General features: G+C 32.2%; 1 protein-coding gene across 1 annotated transcript in view; it reads right to left on the reverse strand.

Moving 5' to 3' along the window:
* LOC124358585 (nose resistant to fluoxetine protein 6-like) overlaps nt 1-11,086 on the reverse strand; it is a 34,988-nt gene extending 23,902 nt beyond the window's left edge. Inside the window, exons 1-2 of the mRNA XM_046810888.1 lie at nt 10,934-11,086; nt 2,587-2,747 (exon numbers count right to left, since the gene is read on the reverse strand). Coding sequence (XP_046666844.1) covers nt 2,587-2,747; nt 10,934-11,086 — 314 coding nt within the window. The remainder of the gene's footprint in view (nt 1-2,586; nt 2,748-10,933) is intronic.
* Between the last annotated feature and the right edge of the window lie 10,326 nt (nt 11,087-21,412).

Below are 21,412 nucleotides of genomic sequence, written 5' to 3' on the forward strand. Positions count from 1 at the left end.
ATGAGGATCTTTATTATAATTTAGATATATATATATATATATATATATATATATATATATATATATATATATATATATGCAATTGTTCTTTCGTTTTTAAGTTTTTTTCCTTTCATTTCGATATCTAAACTTTCCATTTTCTTTTTCAACAATTGTGTAGGTGTTCAGTAAAATTTGATTTTTTTAGACATGTAATTTTTTCAAAGCTTGTACATGTTCATTAAACATTTCATTAAAATTCCTGCCAGTTACTAACAATACTATAAATATATAATAATAAACTAAAAAATATCCTGTAATTAACCAAAAACACAATGAAAGTTTTGAACAATCAATAAATAGAGCTTAAATAAAGTATATTTTGTAAACTATAACGCAATTCACCCTAATAATGATCTTAAAATATTAAAATTAAAATTACCGGAATAATATTCAATTATCAGTACATTCCCTGGATAATCTGGAACAGATCTATGTAAAGTAAACTACAGAAACCCTCGTCTAGAAATCCAGTTGGCAAATATTATCTTTGAAAGCTTGCAATCAAACGTCATCCGTATGATACGTACTAAGTCAATACGATCTCCCTGATCTCCTCAGTCTGGTTGTAAGTTTTATACTTGAAATCATCCAGTCAACATTATCAGTACCAGATACACTAATCACAACGATCAGGCTTATCGCTACAGAGATATCAAAATAATCATATAAACTATCTTCGTGAGATTCAGTTAGCTGATATCATCTTTGAAAGCTTGCAATCAAACGTATGATAAGTACTAAGTCAATACGATCTACCTGATCTCCTCACTCTGGTTGTAAGTTTTATACTTGAAATCATTCAGTCAACATTGTCAGTACCAGATGCACTAATCACAACAACCCGGCTTATCGCTATAGAGATATAAAAATACTCATATAAACTCTCCTCGTGAGATTCAGTTAGCTAATATCATCTTTGAAAGCTTGCTATCAAACGTAATCCGTATGATACATAATAAATCGATAAGATGTCTCCGATCTCCCCACTCTGGTTGTAAGTTTTAAGCTTGAAATCATCCAGTCAACATTGTCAGTACCAGATACACTAATCACAACGATCAGGCTTATCGCTATAGAGATATAAAAAATACTTATATAAACTCTCCTTCGTGAGATTCACGGTTATCTAATATCATCTTTGAAAGCTTGATATCAAACGTAATCCGTATGATACATAATAAATCGATAATATCTCTCCGATCTCCCCACTCTGGTTGTAAGTTTTAAGCTTGAAATCATTCAGTCAACATTGTCAGTACCAGATGCACTAATCACAACAACCCGGCTTATCGCTATAGAGATATAAAAATACTCATATAAACTATCTTCGTGAGATTCGGTTAGCTGATATCATCTTTGAAAGCTTGCAATCAAACGTCATTCGTATGATACATAATAAATCGATAAGATCTCTCCGATCTCCCCACTCTGGTTGTAAGTTTTAAGCTTGAAATCATCCAGTTAACATTGTCAGTACCAGATGCACTAATCACAACGATCAGGCTTATCGCTACAGAGATATCAAAATAATCATATAAACTATCTTCGTGAGATTCAGTTAGCTGATATCATCTTTGAAAACTTGCAATCAAACGTATGATAAGTACTAAGTCAATACGATCTCCCTGATCTCCTCAGTCTGGTTGTAAGTTTTATACTTGAAATCATTCAGTCAACATTGTCAGTACCAGATGCACTAATCACAACAACCCGGCTTATCGTTATAGAGATATAAAAATACTCATATAAACTCTCCTCGTGAGATACGGTTATCTAATATCATCTTTGAAAGCTTGCTATCAAACGTAATCCGTATGATACATAATAAATCGATAAGATGTCTCCGATCTCCCCCACTCTGGTTGTATGTTTTAAGCTTGAAATCATCCAGTCAACATTGTCATTACCAGATACACTAATCACAACGATCAGGCTTATCGTTATAGAGATATAAAAATACTCATATAAACTCTCCTCGTGATATACGGTTATCTAATATCATATTTGAAAGCTTGCTATCAAACGACATCCGTATGATACATAATAAATCAATAAGATCTCTCCGATCTCCCCACTCTGGTTGTATGTTTTAAGCTTGAAATCATTCCAGTCAACATTGTCAGTACCAGATACACTAATCACAACGATCAGGCTTATCGCTATAGAGATATAAAAATACTCATATAAACTATCTTCGTGATATTCAGTTATCTAATATCATCTTTGAAAGCTTGCTATCAAACGACACGTATGATACATACTAAATCAATAAGATCTCTCCGATCTCCCCACTCTGGTTGTATGTTTTAAGCTTGAAATCATCCAGTCAACATTGTCAGTACCAGATGCACTAATCACAACGATCAGTGATTGTGGCTACAGAGATCTCACAATAACCATATAAACCCTCCTCGTGAGATTCAGTTAGCTGATATCATCTTTGAAAGCTTATGATCAACATAATCAGTATCGAATGTGCGAGTCAACACGATCACAGAGCAAACAAAAGAAACTGCGACGGTTGAATTTGTACAGTAAACTTGCCTGATCCATCTGTTGAGGAAAACGACTAGGAAATTGAACCGCTTGTATTTGTCGAGCTCTTGCAGGATATAATGGCAGGTGAGAAATCCGCTGAGGACGAAAAACGTGTCAACTACGATACCTCCGTTCAGGATCACCACGTCGATGAAGTACGAATTTAACTGAAACAATAGATTATGAAATGTTATTTATCATTTTATTACAAATTCCTTTAAATATATATTATAAATACGAAAGTTTTTGAACTCAATTACACCAGATATAGTGGGCTTAGTTATCAACTTTTAAATTAGATCCCAGTGATAAATTCAAAAGAATTAGTTTATTCTGGATTTTTATTAGTAAAATAATTGTTGATGTGTACCCAAAACCCTAGCAAGTTAAACCACAAAGCAATACACCTAAATTCAATTATTACTACAGAAAGTCATCGAGAGGAAATCACGTCCGTTTTTCAATGATGAGGCACGAGATAATAATTACGTGTATAAATATTAATCAAATGCATATACTAAACAAGGGGAACACGTGATTCAACATTTCGAAAATCGCTTCATTGAAAAGAATTCATCGTATAGAACCAAACCTTGAACTTAATTTAAATTTAATAAATTTAAGGAATCCAGAATCGCACATCAGTAAAATTTAAAATATAGGCAACGAAACGATCTCAATATAAGATCAACCTTAATTTCTCCTTTTCATTTTATGCCTTTGTCGAAATTTGCAAATATTCTACGTAGCAGTTGAATATTAAGACTAATTTTTGTGTTACGTATTGAATTTAAACTCATTGCAAAGTTATACATGGGTTTTATATATTGTTTATCAGGATAAGAAATCAAAATTGACATCAGAAATATAATTATTTCGAATCAAAAGATCCCCTACAAGTGCAAACCTGCAATTAGAGTCACTCGCAATTTCAACTAATCTACGATCTCTTGACCAAAAAACTGGATAATAAGTACGATAGGAGCTATTTTATATTTTAAATTAATTATAATTTTATATTATATTTTGAATTTCTAAAAGAATGTACTACAGTATGTGTTATATTATTAAATAGGCTATTATTACATTTGGTAATTTAGTTTACAAAAGTCCCTCATTTAGTTTAAGTAAATAGGTGATTTCAGCATGTAAAAGTAGTCCAAAGAAAGTATTCCCAAAATTTCCTATTCTTCGGTTTTCAACTGCCAACCTCGGATTTAGACCAAAAACCTAATCTTTTTCTTAATTGGAAAAAAACATAAATTAAACACAGAACAAAGTAAACCAATAGTAAGCTATAGCGTTACACAAGTGGCTGTAATCACAAGTTGTGACGATATCACAAACACCGCCATCTGGGCGTACACAAGACAACATCTAGTTACACAAACAAGATCTACACAAACTGTGTCGTAGACGAGCGCAGGGTCTGGTTACACAAATATATCTTAGCTCTGTAAATTACACAAGACATTACCTGGTTATACGTACTTAGATTACGGAACTGTATGTATACGTAGACAGTGCCTATTTTCACTAAGATGTTCTACATGTATACAAGACAGTGTCTATTTTCACTAAGATGTTCTACATGTATACAAGACAGTGTCTATTTTCACTAAGATGTTCTACATGTATACAAGACAGTGTCTATTTTCACTAAGATGTTCTACATGTATACAAGACAGGTCTATTTTCACTAAGATGTTCTACATGTATACAAGACAGGTCTACTTTCACTAAGATGTTCTAATCTTAAACAAATATATCTTAGCTCGGTAAATTACACAAGACATTACCTGGTTATACGTACTTAGATTATGGAACTATATGTATGCAAGACAGTGTCTATTTTCACTAAGATGTTCTACATGTATACAAGACAGTGTCTATTTTCACTAAGATGTTCTACATGTATACAAGACAGGTCTATTTTCACTAAGATGTTCTACATGTATACAGGACCGTGTCTATTTTCACTAAGATGTTCTACATGTATACAAGACAGTGTCTATTTTCACTAAGATGTTCTACATGTATACAAGACAGGTCTATTTTCACTAAGATGTTCTACATCTTAAACAAATATATCTTAGCTCGAATATATTACACAAGACATTACCTGGTTATACGTACTTAGATTATGGAACTATATGTATGCAAGAGAGTGTCTATTTTCACTAAGATGTTCTACATCTTAAACAAATATATCTTAGCTCGAATATATTACACAAGACATTACCTGGTTATACGTACTTAGATTATGGAACTATATGTATGCAAGACAGTGTCTATTTTTACTAAGATGTTCTACATGTATACAAGGCAGTGTCTATTTTCACTAAGATGTTCTACATCTATACAAGACAGTGTCTATTTTCACTAAGATGTTCTACATGTATACAAGACCGTGTCTATTTTCACTAAGATGTTCTACATGTATACAAGACCGTGTCTATTTTCACTAAGATTTTCTACATGTATACAAGACAGTGTCTATTTTCACTAAGATGTTCTACATGTATACAAGACCGTGTCTATTTTCACTAAGATGTTCTACATGTATACAAGACAGTGTCTATTTTCACTAAGACGTTCTACATGTATACAAGACCGTGTCTATTTTCACTAAGATGTTCTACATGTATACAAGACAGTGTCTATTTTCACTAAGATGTTCTACATGTATACAAGACAGTGTCTATTTTCACTAAGATGTTCTACTTGTATACAAGACAGTGTATATTTTCACTAAGATGTTCTACATGTATACAAGACAGTGTCTATTTTCACTAAGATGTTCTACATGTATAAAAGATATCTGTTGGTCACACAAACACGGTCTGGACGTACTGTGATATATAAAATATATTATAATATGGTCTACATTAGTCTATGTACAATATACAAAATATGAGTACATGTGTTGTCATATATACAATTCACGAAAATATGGTCTACACTTATTGCGATGAATACAAGACAATATGGGCAAAAACATCGGACTACTGTATACCATATAATATATACAGAACAACATTTGGTCAAATACATATTGTTCAGTACATTCTGATGTATATACCTGTATGTTCACTCAAATGTTGGTATACACGCAACATTCATTTGAGTGTCTATATGTCAGATATAAGAGGAAGACGCACACGACATTTTAAAATATATATTGTACTCGCTGTTTCCCGCAGCTTCGCACGTTTTTCGTAAGCTTTGCCCGTGTATGAGCTCTTCTGGTTCTGATGAATTATATTTCCAACGCCGATTTAGAGTTTGCCTTATTGGCACGATCAAGAAAATCTGTCAGAATTGTATGTTTATAGCCATTAGATAGTCAAAAGACAATTATTTTGGTTAGTATATGAAAAAAAACAATTATTTTGGGAGACACGTACGGAACATATGAATAAATCAAGACACAATTTAATGCAGGGATGTTGGTTTTCTGAAAATTACTAAAATTATGTCTCAAATGCTAGAAAAGAACACTTTCCTTGTTTAGCTTCGGAATAAAGGTCATATTGGAGGCAATATGAGGAATCCGTGCTGAAGAAACGGAACAGGGGAAAGTGTAAAGTTTGGAATTTTCAGATAACCATAAAGTGCCTCAGAGTTGCTAGGGAACCTCCCTAGGGGTACAAAGGTTCTATTACTACGTCATGCGGAGCAATGTAGATGCAATAAATTGCAGTAATCGAAGTAATTGTTTAGGTTTCTAGTTTAAATGTTTCGAAATGTATGAAAATAGACTGTCGATATTGCTATTTCTTTGCATGACCGAAAACCTGAGATATGGTACGGAAAGTGTGTCTAGTTCAGATTCAACTTCATATTTTTAGTTCAAGTTAATTAGTCATCCTGTTTCATTAGGAAGGGACCTGCAGTACGCAAGTCAGGTCAAGATTTATTGCCTTGATTCATAGATTTTAATTAAAACACGTATAATTGAAATGTTCTTCCATAAAGTATGATAGTCTGTGAATATTTTCATCTGGATTCCCAATTAAATGATTAAAAACATGTATTAAAATTAATGCAAATTTTAGAATAAATGCTTAAGTTGAAAATATAAAAATTATGTTTATGCCTAGTTCAAATTTTATGCCACCTTAATAATTGCGTAGGCCTAGTATTAGATTTCAAAAAACTTTTGTTTTATTACATAAAATAATTATTTTTTACTTCATTATTATTTATGATCATTAAGCTATTATTATTACTTTATAGTTTCCAGTTTATAGACGTACATGCACTTTATTATCTTTATAGTTCAACTAGAAATTTATTTTATTGTTATTTAAGACAAATATACATTATAACTTAGCGTCTTGAAATACTATTTGGATATTTTGTATTTTGTAACAGTCTCGTATTTGCAGTTTATTCCACTCAAATATGCAGGCGTTTTCAACACTTTTATCTTTTGTAGCGCCACGTGGTAGCGAGTTACATCAATGGGCATACCATATAAACCTTCTCTTTAGAAAAAATATAAATATACACACAAACTGTCATAGTTATCGGTCAAATAGTTTCTGAGTATCAATGTCATTTATATACAAATATCCTCTCATACTCGTACATATACTCTCATCTTAAATTGTCTAATCCTAAAGGATTCCGTAACAAGGCGATTATAACACGCGAATTTCAAAATTGACAACAGCAAGTCAAAATCACGAATGCTTGTGTACGTCTAAACGAATGTACGAGTATAGTTGATTAAAATACAAAATATATAACTTTGTACAATATTTACGTGTTGAACTTTGATTTTTTGTGTTTTAAAACCCCAAATTTTGGTATCTCTTTACTTTTTTCATATTCCATGTCATATTTTATTTGACAATGAAATAATTGGAAAGATAGAAGATATCGAAACTTCGTTTTTTTGTAACACGAATTGTTGGCAAATACTGGTAATCTGTTTTAATCTTGTCAGATGTGTTCCTCGTTATCAGTCATGACTGCAGCAAGCGATTAAATAGTCTGTCGTTATCTGAACGATTACAGTCTGTATTTACCCATTTATCTCAATTTATCTCCTTCAGTTGTTTTTTTTGTGTATAATATTGGAATTGAAACAGTCCAATTCGTTCTGTCGAACTTTCGTTGCATTAAAAAAATGAATAAATAATAATAACAGCTTAATAGTCATAAATAATAATGAAGTAAAAAAATAATCTGTTTTATATAATAAAACAAAAATTTTTGAAATATAATAATACGCAATTGTTATAGTGGCATAAAATACGAACTAGGCATTAAAATAACTTTTATATTTTCAACTTAAGCATTTATTTTAAAATTTCCATTAATTTTAATACATGGTTTTTAATACATGAATGTTTAGATATATGACATTGATATTTCGAAATTATTTGACCGATCATTATGCCAGTTTTGTGTGTATATTTATATTTTTTTAAAGAGAAGGTTTATATGGTATGCCCATTGATGTAACTCGCCACCAGGTGGCGCTACAAAAGATAAAAGTGTTGAAAAAGCCTGCATATTATAAACTGCAAATACATGACAGTTACGTATACCAAATATCCAAATACTATTTCAAGACGCTAAGTTATAATGTTTATTTTGTCTTAAATAACAATAAAATAAAATTTCTAATTGAGCTATAAAGATAATAAAGTACATCTACGTCTATAAACTGGAAACTATAAAAGTAATAATAATAGTTTAATAATTATAAATAATAATAATGAAGTAAAAAATAATTGTTTTATGTAATAAAACAAAAGTTTTTGAAATCTAATACTACGCAATTATTAAGGTGGCATAAAATTTGAACTAGGCATAAACATAATTTTTATATTTTCAACTTAAGCATTTATTCTAAAATTTGCATTAATTTTAATACATGTTTTTAATCATTTAATTGGGAATCCAGATGAAAATATTCACAGACTATCATACTTTATGGAAGAACATTTCAATTATACGTGTTTTATTAAAATCTATGAATCAAGGCAATAAATCTTGACCTGACTTGCGTACTGCAGGTCCCTTCCTAATGAAACAGGATGACTAATTAACTTGAACTAAAAATATGAAGTTGAATCTGAACTAGACACACTTTCCGTACCATATCTCAGGTTTTCGGTCATGCAAAGAAATAGCAATATTGACAGTCTATTATCATACATTTTAACTAGAAACCTAAACAATTACTTCGATTACTGCAATTTATTGCATCTACATTGCTCCGCATGACGTAGTAATAGAATCTTTGTACCCCTGGGGAGGTTCCCTAGCAACTCTGAGGCACTTTATGGTTATCTGAAAATTCCAAACTTTACACTTTCCCCTGTTCCGTTTCTTCAGCACGGATTCCTCATATTGCCTCCAATATGACCATTATTCCGAAGCTAAACAAGGAAAGTGTTCTTTTTCTAGCATTTGCGACATAAATTTAGTAATTTTCAGAAAACCAACATATATGCTTTAAATTTTTTCTCAATTTACTTATATGTTCCGTAGGTGTGACTTACAAAATAATTGTTTTTTCATATACTAACTAGGAGCAATGAGGGGCCGCTTAAAAAATTACTAAAAAATTATGTGAAAAAATAAAAAATAAATAGAAGTATATCGAAATTGTATAAGCAAGGGAATACATTTGGAAATATTCAGATACATAAAACAGATAATATCTGAAATTTTATTTTAATTTCCCCAATGTTTATTTAATATAAATGGTATAATGATGTTAAGTGATAAGGGTATTTATGTTATTTACGAGCGTGGTAAACTTCAGTAACGTAATATTTAAGGTTAAAAATAGAACCTTCTAAACAGGCTTAGCCTTCTGAGGTCCTAAAGTTTCTCGCCAATAATTAAGAAGAAGTAGAATTAAGAAGTAAATTGTATTTAAATGTCCTGTATTTTATTTGAAAAATGTAATATGTTTTGTTTCAATGATACTCGCTCATAGTACTAAGTATTATTTTATTTTAATTTCATTAGGTAATCGTTATTTTTGTATCAATAAGTTTTACATATCATTTTTTCTTCTGTTAGTTTGAAAATATGAATTTTTGTGTTCAAAACAAACTACAAACAAAGAATTAATTAAAAGGTTCGAAGGTTATGATCATTAAGTACGGGTAGCAATAAATTGATTTTGTTTTGTGAATTAAATAATGGCCATTAGCGCAGGTTGACCACCTCAGAATTGATATAGAGAGTATAACGAATATGGTGATGTGTTATAATTAAAACAAAAGTTTTATTACTGAAGTTTATCAGTTAATTTGAGCTATGTAAAGAGACTTAAACCTGTAGATGAAAATAATGTTTCATTCCTGAACTATTTGTAGAATTACCTACTCATTGCGATAGATTGGATAGAAAGTATCAAGCTTTGTTTTCCATTCATTAATTGATTTTCAAAATAAGGAAATATGTTTATTGCTATTAGTCCAGAATTTAGTTTGAAAATTTTAAAAGGGAAGGATCCAAAATTTTCATATAAATATTTCTAATGCACGACTTTTGAACTGGTAACTTTAAACACATGTAGTAACAAAGGTTAAAGTAGCTTTGTGAGTTGTCACCAACATAAACCATTGTGTCGCTCTGCAGTCAAAGAGTTAACATTGCCTACACTGTAGTTATCGTAGTGCTTGCAAACAGCGGTCAGGTCAGTATTACCCATTGTGTCGTCGATAGTCAAATAGTTAACATTGCCTACACTGTAGTTATCGTAGTGTTTTGCAAACAGTGGTCAGGTCAGTATTACCCATTGTGTCGTCGATAGTCAAATAGTTAACATTGCCTACACTGTAGTTATCGTAGTGCTTGCAAACAGCGGTCAGGTCAGTATTACCCATTGTGTCGTCGATAGTCAAATAGTTAACATCGCCTACACTGTAGTTATCGTAGTGTTTGCAAACAGTGGTCAGGTCAGTATTACCCATTGTGTCGTCGGTAGTCAAATAGTTAACATTGCCTACACTACAGTTATCGTTGTGTTTGCAAACAGCGGTCAGGTCAGTATTACCCATTGTGTCGTCGGTAGTCAAACAGTGAACATCGGCTACACCACAGTTATCGTTGTGTTTGCAAACAGCGATCAGGTTAGTATAGCCCATTAAATTAAAATTAATACACAATTTTATTATTATAAAGCAATTATACATAAACATAGAGTAAATAGAATAATTAATGTTGAACTAAACCCTTTTTTGAAAATTAATTTTATTTCAAAAAAGGGTTTTAGTTCACCATTAATGATTCTAACATAAAGATAACCATATAATGTGGAGTAATAACATATTAGAGTAAATAATATAACAAAAAGTAAAAAAGTACCTCTTCTAACCCAGTCGACGTTATACAACGGAGTCTGACCGATGGCGTACATCTGCCGATGGCCAGAGATAACAAACAAGATGGCGATCAGCTTGTACACGTGAAACTCTGCAAACTCTAAGTTAGCGTTGGGGGTCACGAGTTTGCTCATGTTCTTGTACATGGAGAAAGGCCTAAGCCACCTTCCTGTAAAGTTTAAAGAAGTTGGTTGTCAGTACTGCATTGACAGATGTTTGTAGTGGATTTTGTCTAATAGCGTATATCTATGCGTAGTTCTAGCCTAATAAAAATTGTTAGGTAATAACGATTCTAGAACTTTAAAAACCTCTACTATAATTGTTTCAGTACAAAATAAATATCATATATCATTTCGTTTCTTTTAATTTAAGTTATTATATGCTCTGAAACTAACTGTCGATGTGTTTTAAATGCTTAAAAATATTTAATTTTCACAATTGTTTCAACAATCAATTGTCGTTTTTGAAGTTTACCTCCTTCACTTAAATAATAACTGTTTTGAAAATTAGTCATTTAATTATATACACAAAATCACTTCAGTCTTAATAAACGTGAAAATAACTAGCATAAATAACATAAATGTTGTCAAGCCATAATAATTTCTGTGTCCTATATTATATAGTATACATAATGTATTTTGATATGTTTATACAGTGGAAAAATAAATACAATTGAACCAATTTGTAATGAGTTAGCTGAGGTAAATTGTTAATTTATTTCCATATTAGTTTGTTACAATCACTCCACATAAACATGTTTGTAAACCTACATGAATAAGAAATATAAATCCATGTATTAATCTTACTATTTGTAAAAATTAGTAACTAATCATTGTGTCTAAAGCGAACAGAATCACACAGTCAAAATTTATTATGGAGACATTATTTGATAAAATATTTTACACTCTTCAAATTAACAATTTACAATGGACATATTAAAACACACAAAACGAAGGTATGTACATATTTTAGATATAAAGTCTGTCCGTTCGCTTTTTAAATTATAAATCTTAACATTTTTATATTTTAAATCTGTTGTGTGAAAAAAACAACAGTTTTTTTTAAACATTTATCACTTACATAATTTAATTATTCCTAGTGTTCTTTTATAATTAAAGGCTAAAAGGTAAATGTGAGGTTATGCTTCAAGTACAATTGAGCACGTGTTAACGACAGGGGCATAATAGGAAGTTACTTTGTGTTTAAAGTTGTTTGAGGAACGGTAACACTGCAGTTAAGTATGCCTTGTTTGTTATTTATTTATTTCTTCCAACGGTACATAACCATTTAGCCTATGACTAAAAAAATGACATTTATCTAGATATAAGAACAACTTAAAACTATGTTTACATACAACATGCAATAAAAACTTCCAGTTTACCAAGACAATCTTAACAAGACTACATTGCAATAAATTGTAAAAATGAAAATATTATATTCTGAAAGTATTAACAGAACAATCGAATATCAACATGCATAATATCAACAAAACAATAAGATAACAATACAGTAACAAACATAACAAAGACTAGTAACAAAATAAATAATTTTAACAAGACAAGAGAATGACAATAACAAGTTACATCACAACAAAGTTAATGAGTATTAGGACCTATAATTAGTTAACAATTTGATTTATTTTTTAAATCCACCTGCCTGGACCACACGTCACCATGCCTCAGAATTCTTGCAACGCCACTGTTGCACTATTGTTATTATTATTATCATACGGAATAATAGAATATGTTACTAAATAACACTAGCATATAATTGGGAGGAAATGAGATTAACAATAATTAATTCAGAATTAAACACATACATTGCTACTCTTAACCACGACTATTTTCTAATTATTCCGTCTGATTAAAGGTCCCCGTTAATTACGTCATCTGAAAATATGAAAAGGGATGATAAAGAAAGAAATAACTGAACACCGTATAAGAATGTTTAGTAAATTAAGATGTTTAAATAGAATATCATAATGTCGTAAAAGGTTTAAATGCTATATTCTGCTTTGTGATATTTCATTAGTCGAGTCACGAGTTGTATGAGTTTATGGCTGGATACACGATAACAGAACGTCACTTAACTAAATGAGAACGTAACAGAATTACGAATTGGCTGGTTACACGAATGAGGAACGTCATGAAACTTCACGTCACATAATGGCATATAATGATGGCTGGTTACATGATAGAGTAACGTTATGGGACTTCATGTCACGTAGAGGAATAGAATGTTGGCTGGTTGCACTACACAGCATTTTCATGAAACTTCACGTCACATAATGATATATAATGGTAGTTGGTTACATGATAGAGTAACGTTATGGCACTGCAGATCACGTAGAGGTATATAATGTTGGCTGGTTGCACTACACAGCATTTTCATGAAACTTCACGTCACATAATGATATATAATGATGGCTGGTCACAAGATAAACGTTATGGCACTTCATGTCACGTAAAGGAATAGAATGTTGGCTGGTCGCACGACACAGCAACGTTATGAAACTTTACGACACATAATGATATATAGGGATGGCCAGTCACATAATAGATTAACGTAATGGGTTTTTATGTCACGTAAAGGGATAGACTGTTATACTTACAGTCTAATAAAATCCGGTGCCGTAGATTAATTTGGAGCTTACTTCGGTTAGGAAGCTTCTTTAGGTCTTTTTAACCTACTTCCGGTGTAAGGGTGAAAGTTAAAAACGCCAACTTCTGGCAGTTTACTAATTGTGGAATTAAATTTGATTGAAAATTATGTATTTATTATGTGTTTCACTCAGCTAAATAAATTATCATAAAAGTATATCCTAATCCAAGGTCAGACGAAACTGGCCAAGTACACGCGATGGCCGGGCAACTTCTCGGAACTTGTTCTAGTTCACCAAAGCCGGTGGTGACAGTTTTGAAAGAAACAGAAAGGTTTCTTTGTGTCTGATGTCACTATAATAATTAATCCAGCGACGAAAACTAGAGAGACTGGAATGTCTGGCTATGAATCATGTTTGATCTAGATGCCTTTGTTCTAGATTACCTAAGCTGGTGGAGACATCATTGTTAATAATTTTTTTGTCTCTGATGACGCACTAAATAACTTATCCCACGACTTGGAAACTAGAGAGACTGGAATGTCTGGCTTTGAGTCATGTTTGATCTAGATGGCTTTGTTCTAGATTACCAAAGGTGGTGGTGACACCATTGTTAATGATTTTTTGTGTCTCTGATGACACACTAAATAACTTATCCCACGACTTGGAAACTAAAGAGACTGGAGTGTCTGGCTTTGAGTCATGTTTGATCTAGATGGCTTTGTTCTAGATTACCAAAGGTGGTGGTGACACCATTGTTAATGATTTTTTGTGTCTCTGATGACGCACTAAATAACTTATCCCACGACTTGGAAACTAGAGAGACTGGAATGTCTGGCTTTGAGTCATGTTTGATCTAGATGGCTTTGTTCTAGATTACCAAAGGTGGTGGTGACACCATTGTTAATGATTTTTTGTGTCTCTGATGACGCACTAAATAACTTATCCCACGACTTGGAAACTAGAGAGACTGGAATGTCTGGCTTTGAGTCATGTTTGATCTAGATGGCTTTGTTCTAGATTACCAAAGGTGGTGGTGACACCATTGTTAATGATTTTTTTGTGTCTCTGATGACGCACTAAATAACTTATCCCACGACTTGGAAACTAGAGAGACTGGAATGTCTGGCTTTGAGTCATGTTTGATCTAGATGGCTTTGTTCTAGATTACCAAAGGTGGTGGTGACACCATTGTTAATGATTTTTTGTGTCTCTGATGACACACTAAATAACTTATCCCACGACTTGGAAACTAAAGAGACTGGAGTGTATGGTTTGGAGTCGTTTTTGATCCAGGTAGCTTTGTTTTAGTTTATGAAAGTCGGTGGTAACAGTTTTGTGAAAGGTTTCGTTGTTTCTCTGATGTCACGCTACATAATTAATCCAGCTACTTGGAAACTAGACAGAGTGGAATATGTGACTCGGTGTCATGTTTGATCTAGATGGCTTTGTTCTACATTACCAAAGTTGGTTATGACAGCTTTGTCAAAGTTTTCTTTGTATCTGATAACGTGCTAAATCTTGCTTAAACTTACAGAAGTAATCAGGTACAACTTTCTTTAGTAACTAAGTACAATAAACTGTTTTTAGTGAAACCTACAAGTTTAAATTAGTTTCTTACTAGTTTAAAAGCCATATCACACTGGATAGAGATTAAACTAAAACATTTTGTTTAGTATTGATCGTTTGCGCTGGTAGGTGTTTAGTGACTACGGGAAGTGAATTATTGTAAAAAATAAGTTATTGCCTAAAACAATTCAGAAAACTCTTATTTTTTATACTTACACGTCTTATAGTTCACAGCGCGTTGAAACATTGCTCACACAATAAAACTCTTGATGAATTTTGGTTTCACCGAGGAGAGCCCTACTCAGTCAACAGATGTAAAACCGAAAACTGCCAATAATAAACAGTCGTCTGTATAGCCGATTTGAGGGAGAGTCGATATTTCGTGATTGGCTAAATTTTTTTTAACCAACCACCGACCAGTTGTGTTCAGTATATAGTACATCAGAGTCCTTCTCAGAGCGAAGTCAACTGGATGTCATCTATTTCGATTTGGCCTTCAACAAATTTCATCATTCCATTCTGAATTTTATGCTTAAAACCTATGGTGGGGCACTACTGTTATGGATCCTATCTGGCTGATAGAAGACTTTTACTAGAAGAAACCAGAAGACTTTTATAGAATCTTTCTGTTTTGTTATAAAATGACTTCATAGCATCTTCAGGGGTACTTCAGGGTTCCAACTTTAGCCCTTTGTTGTTAAATCTGTTCATAAATGACATCAAAGCAAAGCTTATAATACGTTGCTTTAAGTATAATATAATTAATTAAGTCCTGATACGTCTGGATATATTCAAAACGGATTGAGATATAGATGTTCGATTTTCACCATCTATTAAAATACTTTTTTAGAATTTTTTGAGGGTAAAACACCCCCCCCCCCTTCAAATTGGGGTAGAGAGGGCCCACTGTACATTTTCAATTTGCAATCACTAACTTCTGAATTTTCATTTGAAAGGTAAATTGTAAAGAAACACAATGGCATGAACAAAACATATCTACGATGATCCTAGCAAATATTATGGGCAAATAAAATAACCTCTTATATAAATGGCTTTCAGTTAAGTCCTGATATGCAAATAAACTGAGGTTGCCTAGTTGTATTTTCTTGGTTAGAGCTTAACCATACCACTACTAATATGACTAAAAATATATCGTTATGAGCTTCCTTTTTTATAATTTGATGCTGTAAATGTAGCTAGTATTAATGCACGCAATCTGATGGTTGTAGACTGGGTTTCCTCACATTGTACATTAATACAGGGAAATTAATGTTATGACCTGCTGGGACACGTAAAGCGTTCAATGTTCAGGTTCGATAGTCACGGCCACAAGCAAGCAGGTGATACTTTATATGTTGGAAATTTAACTCCTTATGTACAATAATCTATTCTCAATAATGGAGATACATAACCAGCATAAGCTTGTATTTATTACTTGATATCAGATGTAAGATGCGGAATGGGCACTATGTGTTATGCAAGATGAAAGTGTATCACATAGGTATTACATTTTTTTTTTTTCATTTCTTCTCCATATATTATGGTTTTGCCAATTTCAGGAAATAAAAAAAGGAGAAATAAAGATTTTAACGTGAAAGTTATACACTTTTGATTACAATAGGTACACAAAACAATTCTTAGCTACATTAACATTGCAACGTAATTGTAACTACAAATCTAACGAGATTTGTGACAGTTCCGCAGTTAGCAGTTCAGGATTATTACAGTTCAGACTAAAGCCAATACTTTATGATAATGTTAGGTCAGAACAGAGACCAAAAGTACCAGTAACTAACGCGATGGTTACGTTTGTAACAGTAAGATTTCTGCAGTTACCAGGTAAATCTGGTTACGGGAGAGACTAAATCTGCTACTATGTGGTAATTTTAGGTCAAAACAGAGACCACAACGTACTTGTAAGTAAGGATGTGTTCATGTTTGTGACGCTGACATTAATGCAGTTTACCAAGTATAGTTGATAACGGTTCAGGCTAAAGCTGATAATTTATTGAAATGTTATGTAACTAACGCGGTGGTTACATTTGTAACACTGCCAGTTCTGCAGTTAGCAGTTGAGGCGGATTACATTACGTCAAAATCTGATACTCTGCGGTAATGTTAGGTCAAAATAGAGACCACAAGTACTAGTAACTAACGTTGTGGTTACGTTTGTAACACTGACATTTCTGAAGTTAGCTGTTGAGGCGGATTACAGTTCCACTAAATCTGATACTTTGTGGTAATGGTAGGTCAAAATAGAGACCACAAGCACTAGTATCTAACGTTGTGGTTACGTTTGTAACACCGATAATTTTGCTGTTAGCAGTTGAAAACTGATTACGGTTCAGACTATAGCCAATACTTTGTGGCAATATTAGGTCAGAAAATTAACCACAAGTACTAGTAACTAACGTTTCGGTTACGTTTGTAACACTGACAGTTCTGCTGTTAGCAATTGAGGCTGATTACGGTTCAGACTAAATCCAATACTTATTGGTAATTTTAGGTCAGAAAAGTAACCACAGGTACTAGTAAGTAACGTTGTGGTTATGTTTGTAACACTGGTAGTTCTGCAGTTAGCAGTTGAGGCTGATTACTGTTCAGACTAAATCTGATACTTTGTGGTAATGTTAGATCAGAGCAATTACCACAAGTACTAGCAACTAACGTTGTGGTTATGTTTGTAACACTGGTAGTTCTGCAGTTAGCAGTTGAGGCTGATTACTGTTCAGACTAAATCTGATACTTTGTGGTAATGTTAGATCAGAGCAGAGACCACAACATACTTGTACGTGTGACGGTATAGAATCTTTTGAATGTTACAACAATCATCATCCCTTTAATTGAAACAACGCCAGCACGTTGAATTGGTGAACTTTACTGCACAAAGTGCCTGAATATTTCACATTAACCAGAAATGCAACTGAATTTAAAATCTTATTTACCTGCTAATTCAACTAGTCTTAAAAGGCACAAGTTTATTCATTGAAATGCCAACTATTATAAATAAAGATTGACATATTTTTCATTTCTTTCCTCTTTGCAACAATTCTTTATAATTTTCGAATTACTCTTGAATATAAATAAAATTTTATTTCTAAAAAAAGATCACTACAACTTTGATACATTTTGCAATCTTAAAAACTACAATGCTTTAAATAAATCAGTAAATTACCCACCACTTATCATATTAAATGATACTGACACTGTGGGTTTTATAATAACCATACAAAATACAATTGATTTAATAACTCATAGGATTAATTTAATTTAATTCGCACCATGTCAAAAGTATTCCTAGAATTGTTGCGCAAGCAATGTGACGTAACTAAATTCAGTGATCTGCGTCGAAACTCAATTATCGGTGTTTCAGGGAAAGAGAAGAGCGTCAGACTTTGCTTTGTCCTGCTCCAAGTTTAGTCAGTAGGACCGGATATTTGCTAACAAGGTGTTGGGTTGGTCAGAAGGCAACTATCAGTTTTGCTTTGAATGCTCTCAACACGTGGAATCTTTGCTTGTAGTTTTCAATGTCTTGAAAATAGATATAACTACTTTTAGTGCCAAAAACTATCATCATTTGACAATTTAAACTTGTACACATTACTCATGCTTTTTAAGTTACTCTTGCTACATACTTAATGCATTTTGAAGTTGGAGACAAAGTCCTTAAATTTAAAGGACTTTCTATAAGGCTACTTAACGCTAAACCAATTTCATGTATTATCTCACATTATTAACGACTACCGAGAATAACTTTTACGCGTTATCTTTTCGGTCAAACGTCTTATCGCTAAAAAGATAAAGAACTTGCAACTGATCATCTGCTTTTGGAACTCCAACTTTGTTCTAAAGAAATACATGTACGCAATTGAGTTCATAGTATTTGATATCTCTATCAGACATTCGTAATCAGACCCTCTAGAACATAATTCTGTTACGTGATAGCCTCTGGTCTCATGGGATGATTTTCATTCGTATTATCTGGACTGATAAACACAGCTTGGCAATTTCCTTTATTTACATTATTATTTTAGTTCTTTCCCCCTCTACATCAGTCCTTTACCCACGTACGAACCAATTATCTCAAAACGAGAATCCGTACCCCATTGAAGACCGTGGCATTCAATGTCATGTCAGCATTCATGAACGGGATACTTCTTTCCATGGTTAACACAGAACATGTGGCAGTTAGAATAAATATCGATATGTGTGCCATTTTCACTCATAGCGTTAGTAGGCTACAAAACAACACAAACCACAAGGTTGAAATGGCCTTTTGAAAATAATTCATTTCAATTTGTGTGAAGTTGGAACCGTTTCATTTTTAACCTTCCGGAGAAAATCAAATAGCGCCTACCTAAACTTATAACTTTCAAAGGCTTATGCTATCACATTAAATAATGTTTATATAAGACATTTTTTAATGTTTCTTTTCATTAAATTTGACGTAAAATTTTTAAAACGACCGTAATTTAAAATTCTGTAATAAAACTCGGGAAGCTATTTCATTTTTAGTACTAAGCTTTGTTCTCCTATGATTAAACGGCTATATAGTAAAACAAAGTGTAATTTGACTCGTTAAGGAGCTTTCAATTTTAAAATTAAAAGCAACCCGGTAGACAACAAAGAAAATAGTTATAAACGCTCATAGTAACTAATTTAACTAATATTTTATAGATATACGGTATATTATAATAAAGATTAACTGCAAAGAGAAGTTGCAACATCAATTCTTTCGGTCAAAGAAATTAAGTTACAATGCAATAAATTCCTAGTAAAGGAAAAGTCATCACAGCAGAGAGAGTCCTGGCCTGTTATGAATAGTTGTGATAATTTTCGAACACAAATTAACAATAACCTTACTTGGGTTTACTTGGAAACTTTTACGTCTAAGAAAGGACACTTCTTGAAAATTAATTATCACACGAGAAAGACAGGTGTATTAATATTAAACTACATATGCAATAAAAAAACTTTTAAAATTCTGATAAGCATAAAAATCCCTAAATACTTTCATCGAAATTTCCTGCAGCATGGCGTCTTATAATGAACCAAGCTATAATATTAATTATCAACATATGTTTTCCTGAAAGCAAAGTGATAAATGAAGTCTCTGAGCGAACTTGCAATGATGGATTCAATTCAGTTTTCAAACACCCAACTTTAAATAACTTTCAACTTAACTAATTATAAGTTCACACTCTATCTACTTCATTATGTTTGATGGAAATAAGTCTGACATTTTGAGATAATGTGCCATCATAATACAACGCAGTTTCGTTTGAAAGGGCCAGACTTTATTAAAATTTTGTTGTTCGCGCAAACGGTATTTCTATATATTTTTCCTCTATCACAAAATCTTGACTTGTTATTTTCTAAAAAGTTTGACAATATCGGCAGGTATTTGATTTAAAATTAAAGTTTTTATTGAATACGACCCATTCTTTATGAGTATGGTATTTCATTTCGAGAAGAAATATCTTGCTTATCTGTCTCGCAAGAGATTACAGTCCAAAACAAAATAAATAGATACACCCAATTGTTTAAAGAGATAACAATCAAGGCAACAATTGTAGTATTATTAATACATGAATAGTATACTAGTTACTTATACAAGGTTCATGGTTATTCCAATGTTTGGATTAAAATTCCATCATATGCCGGAAAATGTTAATCCTTTTTTCTAAAAACAAGATTTGTGTTGTTTTTATCCATTGTATAAAAGCTCCAATGTAAAATGAATGGATAGAGACTAGTTTTACTATGTTTTGGAATGTCTGGGAAATTAAATATTGGTACAATTTTAAACTCTTTTCTTTGATGATTTACTAGTAGTAACCCAGGGCTTCACACGTAATTTCATAGGTTTTGCAAATGTATGATCAGTGCTGGTTTGAGTGAATTATATTTCCGACACCAATTTTCAGTTTGCCTTGTTGCCACGATCAAGAAAATACTTTAAAAGTGTATATTTATAACCATTGCAGTTTACTCTGAGTTTTGTTCCATAATTGAGTTTGCCTTGTTTGCCGATCAGGAAAATACATATCACATATCAGAGAGAAACCTACTTCTGTGAAAAGTGAACAGAGAGTTTTATATCAGTTTTTAAATTTATAGAAAGAGTTAGATAGTAACATTTTATTTTAGGTCTAATACTTAATATTTGGTAAAAATGTACTGTTTAAAAGTACATTAACAATGTTACTACGCGTTATTTTCTTTATAAATTGAAAAGTAATTGTTAGTATTTTTTTACATTTCGAGCTAACATTTATAAAATAGTTCAAAAGCCAGTACAGAG

The sequence above is a fragment of the Homalodisca vitripennis genome, chromosome 3 (assembly GCF_021130785.1).
Source record: "Homalodisca vitripennis isolate AUS2020 chromosome 3, UT_GWSS_2.1, whole genome shotgun sequence".
NCBI classification, from domain to species: domain Eukaryota; kingdom Metazoa; phylum Arthropoda; class Insecta; order Hemiptera; family Cicadellidae; genus Homalodisca; species Homalodisca vitripennis.